The 16,539-nt window shown below is 38.6% G+C and overlaps 1 protein-coding gene across 6 annotated transcripts in view; it reads left to right on the forward strand.

Annotated features, from left to right (window-relative positions):
- VTI1A (vesicle transport through interaction with t-SNAREs 1A) overlaps nucleotides 1–16,539 on the forward strand; it is a 294,814-nt gene that overhangs the window by 150,518 nt on the left and 127,757 nt on the right. For all 6 annotated transcript variants that reach the window (XR_004988165.2, XM_036439077.2, XM_036439073.1 and 3 more), the window contains one exon: nucleotides 15,860–15,930. Coding sequence is in view for 5 of the 6 variants with exons in the window: in XM_036439077.2 (XP_036294970.1) it covers nucleotides 15,860–15,930 (71 nt within the window). In the remaining variant the exon portion in view is untranslated. The remainder of the gene's footprint in view (nucleotides 1–15,859; nucleotides 15,931–16,539) is intronic.

The raw sequence follows: 16,539 nt of genomic DNA on the forward strand, positions 1-16,539 counted from the left end.
CCTTTGTTTAGCACTTGCATAGTGTTTTATGCTTTGTTGTGGTGGTGGCAATTTTCACATCATTCTACCCCATTAAGTGTGAGCTGCTACACATTGGGAACATGCTGTATTCTTTTTTTTTTTTTAATATATATTTTATTGCTTTTTTTACAGAGAGGAAGGGAGAGGGATACAGTGTTAGAAACATAGATGAGAGAGAAACATTGATCAGCTGCCTCCTGGGGATGTGCCAGCAACCAAGGTACAGGCCCTTGACTGGAGTCAAACCTGGAACCCTTGAGTCCGCAGGCCGACGCTCTATCCACTGAACCAAACCTGTTAGGGCGACGCTGTGTTCTTTATATTTTCATGGTTCCTGCCAGGTGGCTGGCGCTCAGTGATCTTTGTCCTATTGAATTATAATCCTACCTCTGATATAAAATTTGTGTCCAAGGGCAAATCATTTAGCCTTTCTGGGAGAGTTCATTTTCACCAGTATTTCCAAGAAGAAGAAAAAAGAATGGAGAATCAATCCCTGGATGTATGAAAGGGGCTGCAAAACTGTCCCTCCGCTTCCATGGGTATATTGTAAACTCTCCTCACCTCTCCAGCTCACCCCCAAGTGAGAGCAAGATTCTCTACTGGGACCTTGATAGTTCTCACTTTCAGAGTATTTGTCCAGTGCTTGGAGGTCGTGATACAGGACCCTTAGAGTGGGGAGGGATTGTGGACACATGATCCCTTCTGCATCCATACGTATAATCAGAGTCAGTCTGCTTATCAAATCATCACACTTTTCCACTGCGCTAGGGCTTCTTTTGAAGTCTCTCATGCCAAGCTCTGACCTCATTTCTCAAGATGTACCCACGATTTCTAAACGGAAGATTTTGGCAAATAGAACACAGCCTCAACATGCAAAATGTTTTTGAATGTTCCTTTCCATTTAACACTTAAGGACAAATTTAACCACTAAGGTAAATATAACATGCACACTCTATAGTGTTAAATGGCATTCCATTGACATTGTCAATACTGAAAGTGGGTTTTCTCCATTAGTTACATGTAAATTTGTTTATCATTAGAGCATCATATTTAGGATCTCACATAGAAATTTTTTTAAAATTGTTTCTGTATTAAGCATTGGTCTTTGCATTGTTTTTTAAAGGGAACAAGGAGATAACCTATATAACTAGTAGAAATAATACATCAGTTCCTCACCTGAATTGATTTAGTAACTTCCTATGAAAAAAAGTGAAAAAATTTTCCTTCTTCACTGGAATTAGGGTTTAAGAATAAAAATATGAGGAATAAAAAGCATATTCATTCTCATTCCATCTTGCCCTCGCTAAGTAAAGGAAGTTAATGGTTCCTGTTGACATCTGTCTCCATGGAACTAGAGAATTTTTGAAACTGGTCAGAAGATGCTATTTATTATATTCAGGGCAGTCCTAGGACATGGTATGCTTGTTACTGATGGCTTGGCTGTCCTTTTTTTTGTTCTGTTTTGTTGTTGTTGTTTTATATTTTATTGATTTTTTTTACAGAGAGGAAGGGAAAGAGATAGAGAGCTAGAAACATTGATGAGAGAGAAACATCGACCAGTTGCCTCCTGCACATCCCCCACCGGGGTTGTGCCCGCAACCAATGTACTACATGCTCTTGACCAGAATTGAACCCGGGACCCTTCAGTCCGCAGTCCGACGCTCTACCACTGAGCCAAACTGGCTTCAGTGGCTGTTCCGTTTTTGAAAACAGTCCTGCTACCTGCTCAGTGCACCAGACTCTCAAACAAGTATCATCCACTCTAATTGCATTTAATCATCTTTAGGGTAAACCAACATTGAAGCCCATGAAAACATTGCAGACAGTTCAAAAGGCGTTGTATTTTCCTATGGTACTGAAGAATCAAGAATCATTTTGAATTCATTCTGCCTTATTCCATCTCACCTTTTTAAAGGCTTGTTGTTGTTATTCTTTTGGTGGGAACCTTAAATATTCTCTCTATTCAGCAGTCTTTTTTTCTTCCCCTAGTATTTTGAGCCTCAAGCTTTGTAACATGGTTTTTCAAATATGGCATTTTGCTTTCAAACAGGAGTTCAAGTAGGAGATAACAAAAATTCCTAATTAACAATTCTTTGGCTCGGGTGAAATGCGTACTGTGTTTGCGTTTGTAAGTGGGTATAATACATACCTATTAAATAATTTGTTTAATCATCTGTTAAGACTTGGAGAGGTCTGTTTGTACTTGCTGTGTACAACAAATATTTTATTTGTATGTAGATGACTGGGTGGTGGGGGGAGGGTGGTATAAGGTTTCAGTCGCTTTTCCTGCACCTGAAGCGGAGAATGGGATTTGCCAGTGATAAATGGGGAAGTTGACTAGCTAACTAATAAAGATTTGTCTTAATCAAGTATGATTTGTCAGAACAGGAGCGCACTGGGGTCAGGGCTTGCGCAATGAATTATACAGCATTCACAGGAGGAAAGGACCCGGCACGAGACCTCATCAATATGCTGCCATTACCCACTGCTAATTCATATTCAAAGAGTGCTCTGCACAGCCGGTCTCTAGGTTGCTGAGCTGTTCACCAGCTTCCTAAGCTTTCTGTTTGTGTGAAGAAGAGGGAGAAAAAAGAAAAAAAAAAAGAAGTTCCATTATGTTTGGGCATCATCTGGGTTCTCAAGGTGTAGCAGTCCCCAACACAGAATGATACCAATAATTGGAAGGGTCACTTATTACACTGTCTCCCGTATATTTATTTAGCACCTACTTTGGCCTCTGCTGCGTGCTGGACTTAGTGGGGAGGTTACAGATGCACAAGACACATTATCTGCCAGCAGAGGTTTCTTATAAGCCTTCAAGTATTATCTCTCACTTCAAACCTGACTTCAGGAAGAGGAGCCGTCTGCGTTCACATTAAATATGTCTTCCGAGTGAGGATTTCAGAAATTTCAAAAATAGCTCTAGCTCTTTCCTGAAGTTTGACTTACATCAAGTATATAGAAGATACTTTCTTATTTCTGCTAAGCTTGTCTTTCTAACCCATGACTCTCATTCTCATTTGTGTATATGATTAATTGCTTTGGTAGGTTAAAAAAGTCTCTTTTTTTAATCTGTATTTTATAAGTCACTTCTTTGATTTGAAGAGCTTATTGTTTCTTCTCTTCCTATTGAAGTACTGCTGTGCAGCAGTCAAGGCCAGCCCATCTGTAGTGTGCAGACAGAGGTGGGAGGAAGTCCTCCAGGCTCTGAAAGTCAGCATAAGGCAGCGGCCCTGTCCTCAGAGTTTCCTTTATGCGTAAGTAGCCTCTCAGGTGGCTTTCAGATGAGATTATAATTCTGACAAGCTACTTTGCAGTAGCTCCATGTCTCAGTTGGGTAGAGAGACATTAGCATCATCTTTCTTAATGGAATAAGCACTGTGGTAGTTGCAGGTTTCTTTGCCTCAGGTGGGAACAAAGAATACCAATTCTGTGATTCAAAGATGATGTGAAGAGGTTTGGATGTTCTGAGTGAGCTGGTGCTGACTCAGAACCACGACTGAACTTCGGTGTGGGTGAGCCCTCAGCGAAGCCAAAGGCTGCCACCCTCGTGCCTGACGCCACAAAGGTATTCCCACGGCAGTGCAGATGGACGGGTGGTGAAAGCAGACCCGAGACAACCTGGTCCTCAGAAATGAGTGGCCTTTACGAGTCATTGCCTCTCTGAGTGTGTGGTCGCTGCTTGTCTAGCGAAAGACAATGCCTGGAAAGGGATGGGGAACTCCAAAACTGAGAGTAAAGGAGTCAGAAAACAGGCAGCTGGGCCTGGGACGTAGACCATAATGTGTGAGGCTCTTGGGCCTTAGAAAACTCATCTTACTTTTTTTTTTTCTTTTTCTTTCTTTCTCGTAGATGCAGTCATTTTTTTAAATATTCTCATCTCTGTATTTGGTTTATAACATTCAAAAAGTCATAAAAAGTCTAGCTTCCTTTTTTTTTGTTATGTGTTTGACCAAAGTGTGGTTCCAAATTGCCCGGCCAGAAGCCCTGTGATGTTGGCCATTTACGGGCTGCTGAAAACACAGTGTGTGCCAGCGGCCAGGCCCATGGGCTTGGGGATGGAGCAGATGTGGGTACTGAATACTGGCCAACCTTGGGCAAAGGACTTAACCTCTCTGAGCCACAGATTCCTCATCATTAGAAGGGGTTAATAATAATCCACTTCTTAGGGTGGTGGTGTGAAGATTAAATACAGTATCTGACAAGTACTTAGCCAGTGCCTGGCATTCAATGAAACAGGCAATAAATAGGCAAAAATAAAAATTCTTCCCTAGAGGGAAATATTCATTGCTGCATTTTACACACACCGCCTGTAAGCAGTAAACTTTTGTTGGATATGTATTGAATGAATGAAGTCATTTTTTCATCACCACGGGTTTAAGCCTACAAGCCTTTTTTCCTCAAAAAAGTTCCATCTCAACTTGTTAATACTCTTACATGGAAGTTTGTGTGCGTGTGTGTTTTTAAAGACTTGATTTGAACAGTTCCCTATTAGAGCTTGTTGAGATATAATTAAAAATTCTTCTTAGCATTATGCTAATGAGCTCAATATATAGTCTTGCCCATGAAGCCTAATAAATTCTCTATTGTACTTAGAAACAATGGTGTCTTTGTTTTATTCTGTAGTTTAGAAACTCCCAATGTCACAGTGCTGGCTAAGAAAGGAAAAATAGTAAATATATTTAAAAGAGTCTTAGTAAAAGAAGCCTCTAAGTGCATATTTGATTATATATTATCCTTCTGGGGTCAAACTGATAGTTTATTGTACGAAGTCCAATTATTTTTTTTTTTACATTGAGCAGCAATTACATCTGAAGAGCAAAATTATGAAAAATCTATATTTATTTAGCCTTTCCTTTAAAATCAGAAGGATAGCCCTGGCCAGCGTGGCTTAGTTGGTTGAGTGTCATCCCAAGTACCATAGGATCACTGGCTCAATTCTCAGTCAGGGACATGCCCAGTTTGGAGGTTCAGTCCCAGTTGAGGTGCATAGGGAAGGCAACAAGTCAATGTTTCTCTCATATCTATCTCTCTCTCTCTCTCTCTCTCTCTCTCTCTCTCTCTCTCTCTCTCTCTCTCTCTCCCTCTCTCTCTCCCCCCCTCTTTCTCTCTCTCTCCCCTCCCTCCCTCTCACCTCCTCTCACTCCAAAATCAATTTAAAAATATTTTTTAATAAAGCCAGAAGGATAGCATAAATATTAGGAAATCTTTAGCTTCTTTATATCTTTTATTCTTTTGAGGAAGATAATAATTTAAGCTTGGATCTTTCACTGGCTATATATATATATATATATATATATATATATATATATATATATATATCAAGTTTAAAAATAATACCAAGATCACTTCACCCTTCACCTTAAAATTCTGCCAGAATATACCATAAATTCATCTATCCCTTTTTTGTTACGCTTTTCTCCATTTGTTTACTAATTCCCTTGTGTTGGATCTCACTCACTTTTACCTCTCAAATGTCAGTGTCTAAAAGGCAGGAACCTCTGCTTCAGAGTTGTTCAGAATTAAAATGTGTTCGTCTTTTTGTCTGCTCCATGATATGGTATAAACTCCCCCACACCCCTTAGACTTTAGAGCTTTCTGTAGATTGCTCTGGCTTATTTACATGTGTTTCCATTAAACTTTATTTACAAAAAAACAGACCACCGGATGGATTGGCTTCAGAGCCCTAGTTTGCAGACTCCTACCCTAGACCAGTGATTCTCAAAGCATAGTCCCAGTAGCAACAGCATCATCTGGGAACTTGTTAGAAATGCAGCTTCTTGGGCTCCAGTCCTGATCTACAGCGTTAGAAGCTGTGAGTATGGGGCCCAAGAATCTTTGTTTACACAGTCTGGCTTACTTTTGTTCATTGATTGATCTATGCCCTACCTACTTCCACAAAAAGAAGTGGCTTGTGGTAAAAGATCAGGTAGACACACCAAGAGCAGAAAATTTTAACCCAAGACAGAGGACAAGCCAAGAAGTAAAGAGATTTGGACCTTTGTGGAGTCGGAGAAGGGCTTGCTATATAAAAAATCCTAGAATAATGTAGTAACAATTAAGGATTAAACTCACCAGAGCTTCCTAGGATTCAGGCCAAAGAAAAAAATACGTTGGATTACATAGCTTACATTATTCAATAGTAAAAATGAATTATTTCCTGTATTTAAAAAAAAATTTTTTTTTTTATCTGGAAGGGGAAGAAGTGTGGTGGTGGTCTTTAAAGGAGACACTAAGAAATGTGATGAATCCTATCCTTGACATCAACTTAACTGAGACAACTTGGAAATATTCCTTGTTTCATAATTCCTTAAGTAAATATTTCGAGTCCCAGAAAACCACAGTAAAGGGGTAAATTTCTATAGCAGGGCCAGAAATGTCGTATTATAAAATGCTAAGGAATGGCGGCCAACAGTCCTTAACAAAGCCTTTAACTTGACTTCTGGCAATTTTTAAGAAAATACATGTCTGAGCCCCACTTCCAGAGATTCTAATTTCATCAGCCTGGAATGAGGTCTACACAACTGTGTTTATTAAAAGTTCTATGAATGTGTCTGATCCGAAACAAAGAAGTTCACCCCAGATGAGAACCTGCACCTTTGGCTGTCCCCCTCCAATTTCAGTCCTCTCGCTCACTCAGACTTTTGAAGGGAATAAATGGCAGAGAATTTAAGAATGAGAGACTAGCTGGACGCTGAAAATGGGTATTCTCTGATGTCAAGTGAAAAAGACCCATTGCTAACGCTCCAGGATAGCAAATAGGTCTTGTCCCTTGTGCCTACCCTGATCAATTGACTCCAATTGCCTGGTGCACTGCATGGACAGGGTTAGTTGCAAGCAAGCATTGTTCTGGGTCAATGTGATTGGTTAATGCTCTGTGTGTTCCAGGCAATGTGATTGGTTAATGCTCTGTGTGTTCCAGGCAATGTGATTGGTTAATGCTCTGTGTGTTCCAGGCAATGTGATTGGTTAATGCTATCTGTGTTCCAGGCAATGTTGTTGGTTAATGTTATCTGTGTTTCCAGCAATGCTGTCAGTTAGTGCTATTTGCTGGATGTTGGGATTAAAGAATGAAAGCATTAATGGCACATGTTTGTTGACTTTTCTCTCAGGATGAGAGATGTGGATAGCAGGAATTACATTTTGTTGAAAACTTAAAGAAACGGACTTATTTTGTCTCTCTGAATTTTTATTTCCAAATGCTAATTTATTTAGTTTCTAAGCCACCTTGTATCAATCTTCTTACTTCCTCAGTTTCTCTCTCAAAATTTCCAACATGATTTCCTGCCTGATATTTCTTGACTATTGATCATCATCTAGGTCAAAATCTGTGTTTCTTTTGTTCTTGCTGCTGTTGTTGTTAATCCTCACTCAAGGATATTTTTTCATTGATTTTTAGGGGGAGTGAAAGAGAGAGGGAAAGACAGAGAATAATATCAATGTGAGAGAAACACATTGATTGGTTTCATCCCACCAGGGCTAGGGCCTGAAGAGCCTGCCACAAAAGTACATGCCCTTGACCGGGATCGAACCCAGGACCCTTTGGTCCTCAAGCTGAAGCCCTATCCACTGAGTCAAACTGGCTAGGCAAAACTCTGTGTTTTGAATTCAGCAGCATTGATGGTCAAAGAATGTCCTCTGCCTGTGTCCATTGTCCAGTGTTTCTTCAGACTCAATATGTTTCTTTTTTTTCATTTATTCAATACTGGCCTAACTCAGAGATACTGCAGATTTAGTTTCAGACCACCACAATAAAGCAAATATTGCAAGAAATCAAGTCACACAATTTTTTTTTATTTCCCAATGCACACAAAAGTTATGTTTACGTACACTGTAGTCTGTGAAGTGTACAAGAGCATTATGTCTAAAATAGAATGTACATACCTTAATTAAAAAATGCTTTATTGCTAAAAAATACTAACCATCATCTAAGCCTGTTAGGAAAAAGTGAAACCAACAGACTTGCTCAACAAAGGGTTGCCACAAACCTACAATTTGTTTCAAAAAATAAAAGCACAGTAGTATGCGAAAAGCACAATAAAACAAAGTATGCCTATATATCTGTGTTCCTTCCTCACCTGTAATCTGGGTGTCTGCTTTCAGAGTGCTCAGAAAGGTCAAAATAATGAAAAAAATACTGAATAAGACATATTTTAATTTATGATTCAGTGAAAATATTGGTCCAGGCTTTGAGTTAGAATACAAATTAGAATTTTAAGAAATATGTAAAATGTTTAAGAAGATGGTAACTTCTTTCAGAGGAATTCTAAATATTTTGTGTGAATCAGTATAATAGCTCTGTGGCCGCTTTCCTCGAGCCAAAAACAAAATTTAAATCAAAACGAATCAAAGACCCAAGTGCAAGAACTAAAACTATAAAACCCATAAAAGAAAACATGAGGTTAAATCTTCATGGCCTGGATTTGACAATGGATTTTTAGATTCGACACCAAAATTACAAGTAACATAAGAAAAAATTGGTAAATTGGACTCTATTAAAATTTAAAACTTCTGGACAGCATAGACACTATGAAGGGAGTGAAAAGTGAAAAGACAACCTGCAGAATGAGAGGTACATTTACACAGCGCATATCTGACAAAGGTCTAGCATCTAGGGTGTATAAAGAACTCTTACAACTCCACAACAAAAAAGCAAGCCAATTTAAAAATGGACAAAGGACTTGAATAGACATTTTTCCAAAGCAGATATACAAATGACCAATAAGTACATGAAAAAAAAAGATGCTCAGCATCATTAGTCATTAGGGAAATGCAAGTCAAAACCACAATGAGATGCTGCTTCACGGCTGCTAGGATAAACTATACTTAAAAAAGAGGGAGGCGGGACTAAAACTGTGGGTGGGGAGAAATTAGAACCCTATGCATTATTGATCGGAATGTAAAATGTGAAAAATAGTCTTTGGGTTTCTCAAAAAGTTAAACACAGAATGACCATATCATCTAATAATTTTGCTACTAAGCATATACCCAAAAGAACTGAAAACATATATTCAGACAAATATCTGTACACAAATGTTCATAACAATACTATTCACAATAGCCAAAAGGTAGAAACAACCAAAATATCTACCAATAGGTGAATGGATAAGCATGTGGTTTATCCATACAATGGAATATTATTCAGCCACAAAAAAAGTATGATACCTGCTACAACATGAATGAACCCTGAAAACATTAAGCTAAGTGATGGAAGCCAGTTCATATTTTCAAATTGACATGATCTCAATGATTTTCAGTGTTTAAATCTGAAGATTACAAGCCGTGTGTGTCTGTTATCTGTGTTTATATGTATATTGACATGCATCTAGTGCTACATACCTGAATCAAAAGGAGAGGAGTGATTCTGCCCTTCAGGCCATCTTTCCCTTCTAGCTTCAAGTCAAACTAGGACCATAGAAGGAAATATCTAAAGAAGGGAAACCAAGGTGAGAGATCTTGGTATCATGTTGTATTCATACATAACACTGAGTTTCTGTGGTTTTAATTGCCAAAACATTGAGCAAACTGTTCTATTCGGCTCTGAACATAAATATGTTTATGCCAAAAGTGTATGTGAGTGGTGGGCTGGCAGGAAGGGAGATTGGAATGTTATCTTCGGATTACCTACTTTTCACAGTAACATGATCATCTCAAGTACATGTGGGAGTGGGGACTCAGTGCAGGCTCATATTCCAAATTATGAAAGAAGCTAGAAGTCTACTTTCTATATGAAATCTCCTGGGGTTCTTTTTTTAATCATTTTAGTGTTATGAAATGCTTAAAATTGTGTTTCATAAAAACAAAGCATGTTTGCCAGTCACAGAAGTTCTGCGGTCCACCCAGCTGTGACTTCCTAATAAGGAGATAATTAGAATGTTGTACATTCAGTGATAGAAATGCGTGCAGTTCACCACTCTGCCTGGAATGATTTCTCAGAAGGCTTTCTAATTACTTTCTAGGCACTTGTCATAGTGTGTGTAGGGCACTTTTTGTTTTGTTTTCAGAATGAGTGACTCATTCAACCCAGGCATCTGGACGATGCTGTTCATGTCTCCCTTGTCTGTTAAGTAAATGCGTGTTTGGTACATTCCACAAGTGAGCCTCTGGGATGTGTTTTGACAGTTTTGCCCATTCAGGTTGTCTGCCACTTCATCTCCTGACTTTTACACTGAATTGTGAAAGGGGAATGTCTTTCCTGGGGCTCCGGTCTTGTTTCACAGAATAGAGCTGATTCATTCTCATTTTTGAATGGAGCTGTAATTAACATGGTTCCTTTTGTTTAACAACCTCAATTTACATAGTACCTGCTCCTTCCAGAGCATCATTATTGATAGCACAGCTTCCTTGACTGATGTCTGAGGGCTCTGGGAATAGTGTTTATTAATTATCTGCAGCAAACCAGGTAACTAAGGGGAGGTTCTGCTGCTATGACTTTGATGAAAGTGGTGCTGTTGCTTTTTTTTTTTTAATTGCTTAATGATAGATTTGATCATCTTAAAGCAAAATAGAGTATGTACTCTCCTGCTAAGAAGTAGTGTTAAATCATAATTTAGAAAGAAAAAGAAAGAAAGAAAGAAAAAGGAAAGAAGGAAGGAAGGAAGGAAGAAGGAAGGAAGGAAGGAAGGAAGGAAGGAAGGAAGGAAGGAAGGAAGGAAGGAAGGAATGAAGGAGAGAGGGAGGAGGGAGGGATGGAGGGAGTGAGGTGAGAGGGAGGAGAGAGAGGAGGGAATGAGAGACTAGAACAACCAGACAAGAAGAAAAAAAAGAAAGAAAGTCATTAAGATTACTTCCTGCATGACGTCTTCCTAGTAAGAAGACTAAACTCCCAACCAGAAAGAACATACACCACATCAACCAAGCCCCACCATGCACGCACACAACGCAACATACCTCCACCGCAACCTTCAATCCTGGGGTACTTTTTTTTTCTATATTTCTACCTTAGTATGCATAGGTTTACCTTCAGTTTATATGAATGTATAATTTCCTAGAATAGTGTCATTATCGAAGTGCTTGTAAATATTTTATACTTCATAGTAAAAGCAGACATCCGCAGAGGCTAAGCAGGCTACTGCACGAAGCAGTCAGTCCAACGCTGTAGATTTGGATAAGCTGGAGAGTATGAAGTTTGAGCTTGTGGTTGTTTTAACATTGGGCAGACGGAGGGGGACAGGGATTGGGAATACATTTGTGGGCCTCATTGGGCTCTGTGTGCTCTAGCTTGCTTAAATGCTCTATCGAGAAAAGGAGACACTAAGATTTTATAGAGTCGGTGAATCCTAACATTCCAGAAACAGAAAGGCCACTAAAGATTCTCCAAGATTGTCCTTTTACATTAAGGAAACTGAGGCCCAGAGAAAGGAAGTGTTTTACCTAAATTAATCTCCAAATGACTACTTTATGTCTTCTAAGTGGGTCTTAAATTCAGGAATTTGGAGATCTTTCTAAAGAGGGTATTTTTGTGTTTTTCTAATACAGTGACCAATACCACATGTACTTACTGAGTACTTGTAATGTGTCTATGGAGGAACTGAAGTTTAAGTTTTATTTAATTTTAATTCATTTAACTAGTCCCACATGGCCAGTAGGTACCCTATTGGACAGAGAAGCTCAGGTAATACAATTTTCATTCCTGACTTATCACAGTCTTCCTGGGAGACACATGAGCATCAATCATTTCTACCTTCTCATAGAGAATATTTTAATCTGCTCATCTCCAAACTACAAGTTCAATAATATTTTTTATGTTCATTCAGGTCCGTCTCATGGTGGTTCAGGTAGCGTGATTATTTTATGAATGGACAGCAACGATGCTTTCAGTGGTACAAGCTCCTCAGATAAATCCTATCTTAGGCCAGTCCTTCAGGACGTTATCTTGCTAGATTTGTGGTTCCCTGCTGCTTCATTCCTTTATGGGGCTGGAAAGTGCTGAATGCCTACTGCATACTCTCTCCTCCCCCCACTATATTGGGAAAGAGAGGAAATGTTAGCCAAAACCCATTTTGCAGTTTGTGACCCAATAAAAAGGGCTACGGATCAAGGATATGATTCATTCTGGGTCATTGTGAAAACAAAGGCTCGCTTTCTAAACTGGAATGCCGTGCTCCCAGGACTGTTCTGAGCACCCCTGTGGGAAGGACAGAGAAGTGCAGGAAGGAACTTTTCTCCCCATGAATCCATTCATCATGCTCACGCTGACATGGAGAATTCCAGCTTTAGCATCCGTTTTGATTTTCTCTCATGCTTCCTGTTGTTTCTGACTCTCAAGACAATCCTCACACAGTCAACAGTGGAGCATTTCTATAATTTATAATTTCTCAAATTATTTCAATAAAGGGAATATGGCTATTCCCATTCTAAAGGTATTTTGAAAGTTTGAAAACTCTGGACTCGGGTATTACATCTGCATTGGTGTAGGCCTTTGAGCTTGTGTTCTTCATTGGTGTCTTGATGAATGCTTGCATCTTAAGTTCAATTATTGAAGAAAAGTAAACCTAACAATGTTAGTAATTTTTAAATAAAATAATCCCTAAATGTCTAATACTATTCTGACCAAGGACAATCTATTTTTTTAAGGACAATTTATTTTTAAAAGATGCCCTGTAAGTTGTTTGGTTTTTTGTTTGTTTGTTTGTTTGATTGATTGATTGATTGGTATAGGGGAACACCTAATGGGGGAAAAATCTTACATAACTTTCTTTGAAAAGTATTTTTTTTTATTCTACAAGAATAAGCATTTCTAATATGTTTGGCCTGGAATTTTCTTTGTTGGGAGATTACAATCGAAGGTAGCAAGTAAGAAATGAAAAAATAAATTATGTCCAACAAATGTCTATTTGTGTGTTAAGACTAGGACTTGTACATCCTTGCCAGTATCTCTTCTCTTGCCAGCAGGGTTAATGCTTAGGCTGCTGAGATGTTTCCCAAGAGGCAAAGAGACCGAGGGAGGGATTTATGCCTCCTGGAAAGGCCTGGGCTCTTTTCCTCTTATTCCACTGATTTCTTCGGTGTCAGACTATAGATCCACTCAGACTGGAGTTTTTCCCTTGTGAACCTGATAGAACTGTGGATCTATAGCTGCCTATCAATGTGGACTCCTCCAGTGCCACACAGGATATGCTTGGAGAACAGGAATAGATCACAGACCTTTCAAATACTCCAGTTTTCACTTTATTTCCCTTTTTTCATTGCTTGATTTATTCCACAAATACTTATTGGGAACATTATACTGGTGAACCACAATGGTAATAATAATAATAAAGTAGGAGTAATAATCTCCTACTTCCTATTCATTTGAAATTATATATTATATACCATCAATCTTAATATGAGAAAATATTATGTAAATAGTATTTTGCTGAAATAATTCCAGTATTGATGGTGTTCATCAATATTAGGGATTCTAAGTTGAAAATGAATTAAAATTGCTATATTGCCCAGCCAGTGTGGCTCAGTGTTTGAGGTCACAGTTCAATTCTCAGTCAGGGCTCCGTCCCAGTAGGGGTGTGTAGAAAGCAACCGATCAGTCATTCTCCCTCATCATTGATGTTTCTATCCCTCTCCCTCTCTCTCTGAAATCAATAAAAATATATTTTTTAAATTGTTATATTATGTTGATTAAAGGAATTCAATGTAACAGTAGTCCCTAATAGTACAAAATTCAAAATTCAATATTATAGCTGTTAATGCAAAACAGAAAAAATTCAACCCTAGTTGTTTCCTCCTTCTCAACTACCAGTGTCATCTTCCAACTTTTGTGATGCCTCCCCTGGGAACCACAAATCTTATCCAATTTTACCTTCAGGACAAATTGCATGGAGGTAATAATAGAAAGCTAATGTCAGTCTGAGAGGAGATATTATAATGGGAAAGTACTCCACTGGAAAGAATTTTCAGAGTTTTATAGGTATCAAAAATATACTTATGTTATTGTACTTAACCCTTCTTACTACTTGGAGTTTCTATAAGAAAGGAATTCACAGTACATTCCTTTTTCTGACATACCGTAAAATGCAAATTCTAATATAACACTTGCCCTTTAACTGCTAAATCTTCACCATTAGCCTGGAAGTCCCTGCAGTACAAGAGCTTGTGTTTACTGGCCTTGTCTCCGACATCTAACCTGCACAGAGTTCTGGACTCCTTGATTTTTATTTGTTGAGTGAATTGATTTTGTGGCTTCACAATTACATGCACGTAGATGGTACCCTACAGTTTTCAAAGCATTTTTACTTAGGTTATTTTATTTGGCTATAACAACAATTCTACAAGAAAGGTAGGACAGATGTTTTAATCCATTAATAAAATTGCAGTTCAAGTTATAGCAGACCCAGGATAGGAGAAGGTGGAGGTCATAATAGTCCAGTGGGTTTTTTATTCCATTATTATCATTCAACAAATAGTTATTATAGACTAGTCACTATGCTAAATTTTTTAACTCAATTATCTTACTTAACCCTTGCAACAACCCCATGATACAGAACTATTTTTATCCCCATTTTAGAGATGAAGAAAATGAGGCACAATGAAGTTAGATGACTTGTGTGAGACAACAGAGCTAGTGTCAGCACTGGGATTTAGGCTCCAGCAGTGTGAGGTCACAGTCTAAGCTCTCAATATGGCCTAACTACTGCCCTACTGTTTTTAGGGTGACCTTCTAAAAAGTATGGCAGCATGCACACATGAATCAAATAACACCCATGGTGATTTCTTAACACGTTAAGCACCATGTCAATCACTGGTGACTGACACTATACTTTCCATCTGGAAGACAAAACAGGCTGGGCGCTTAACATGTTAATGCCTTTATTAAATTAATTGTTATTATAATAAATGCATTTTGAATGCTTCTGTAAGTTTATTAGCCAGAGATTATTGTTATAGGTTATAGATAAAAAGACAATACAAGAGAAAAAGTAAAGAAATTTAGACAAAAGTAGTCAGCAAGTTGCCAAGACTAGAAGTAAGGCAGATCATCATTCTTCTGTGATAGAATAAGGCACCTCCCAGGTGACAGAGAATGAGTCTGAAAAAAATATATTCAAGGCAACGGAATATGTGTCAGGTCTTGTAAAAGATGCTGCAGTCAGAAAAGAGCCCACCACTGCCACCAAATGGGATGATCACAGCAGGGGGAAACCTCATTGGAACTCAGCAGTGTGGCTTTTTAATGAAGATTCCTACCTGCCTATACCATATAAATGTCTGGACTTCTGCCTCCCCCTTGAGTTCTCCTCAACTACTTATTAACGAGTGCACCTCACCCTGTCTCAACTATCCAGAGTAGCTGAAAACACACTGAACTTCAAGAGAGCAGAAGCCTAGAGAGAATTCTACTGCCAATAAGCTGCAGTAATTGATGGTATGAGGACTTTATGTGGGACAAATATGTTAAAATCAACATTCTAAATGGAGTATCATTTACATGTGCAAAACAGGGCAATACATGAGGAGGAAGGGTAGAGTAGAACCATTAACATTATTTATAGGCTGTGAAAACCAAAGGCTAAATGTGAGGATGATAACAGAGAGACCATTGGACCTGGACTGTCCATCTTGGCATGTGATACGCTGAGGTGGCTTTAGGCATGTCTTATCACCTCTAAATCGTCATTGCCATGGTGGTCATGTTCTGTAGGTTGAGTTTTAAATCACATCTTATCATACTTTACGATAAATAGGTAAATTCATCAAATGCTTTTTATATGTTTTTCAAGTACATGAATTGAAATATGTATCTGATGTGTCATCTAAACTTATTTAATATTTTGATACTTCTGCTGAAAGTTATTCTCACACCCAAAGTCATCTTTCCTTACTTAAATTTTCTCTTTCATAGAGCAAATTGGCCAGGAGATGTTGGAAAACCTCAGTCATGACAGAGAAAAGATACAGAGAGCACGTGAAAGAGTAAGTAGAAGTGATATCATCTTTTCACAAATTCAATAAATATAAGACATGAAACTGAGGGTCTTTGTGTCAGTCACAGTCACATAGATGTAAGTATATATGAAAACTAGAGTCCCAGTGCATGGATTCATGCACCAGTGGGGTCCCTCAACCTGGCCTGCACCCTCTTGCAATCTGGGACCCCTCAGGGGATGTCAGAGAGCTGGTTTGGGCCCGATCCCCTCAGGCCAGGCCAAGGGACCCCACCTGTGCACAGGGCCTCTAGTATGCATATAAGATCTTTGGTTAATCTCTTCCTACATTCCCCCCTTTCCTCTGAGATTCATCAGTCTATTCCATGTTTCCATGCTTATGGTTTCAGCTCCTGCATTGAGTGTATACACACACACACACACACACACACACACACACACACACACACCGTATTTTCTGGCGTATAAGATGACTTTTGAAACGAAAAAAAGTCAAATGAAAATCGAGGGCAAAAGACCAAAATTGCACAAAAATTACCTGCAGATCTTGACGGCAAAGTAAGTCTTTTCTTTGAAGTGGGGGTTAGTCTTATACAGCGAATATAGGCCTAAACCTATGTTTTAACTGTAAAATTAA

The sequence above is a fragment of the Pipistrellus kuhlii genome, unplaced genomic scaffold (genome assembly GCF_014108245.1).
Source record: "Pipistrellus kuhlii isolate mPipKuh1 unplaced genomic scaffold, mPipKuh1.p scaffold_m20_p_15, whole genome shotgun sequence".
Lineage (NCBI taxonomy): Eukaryota > Metazoa > Chordata > Mammalia > Chiroptera > Vespertilionidae > Pipistrellus > Pipistrellus kuhlii.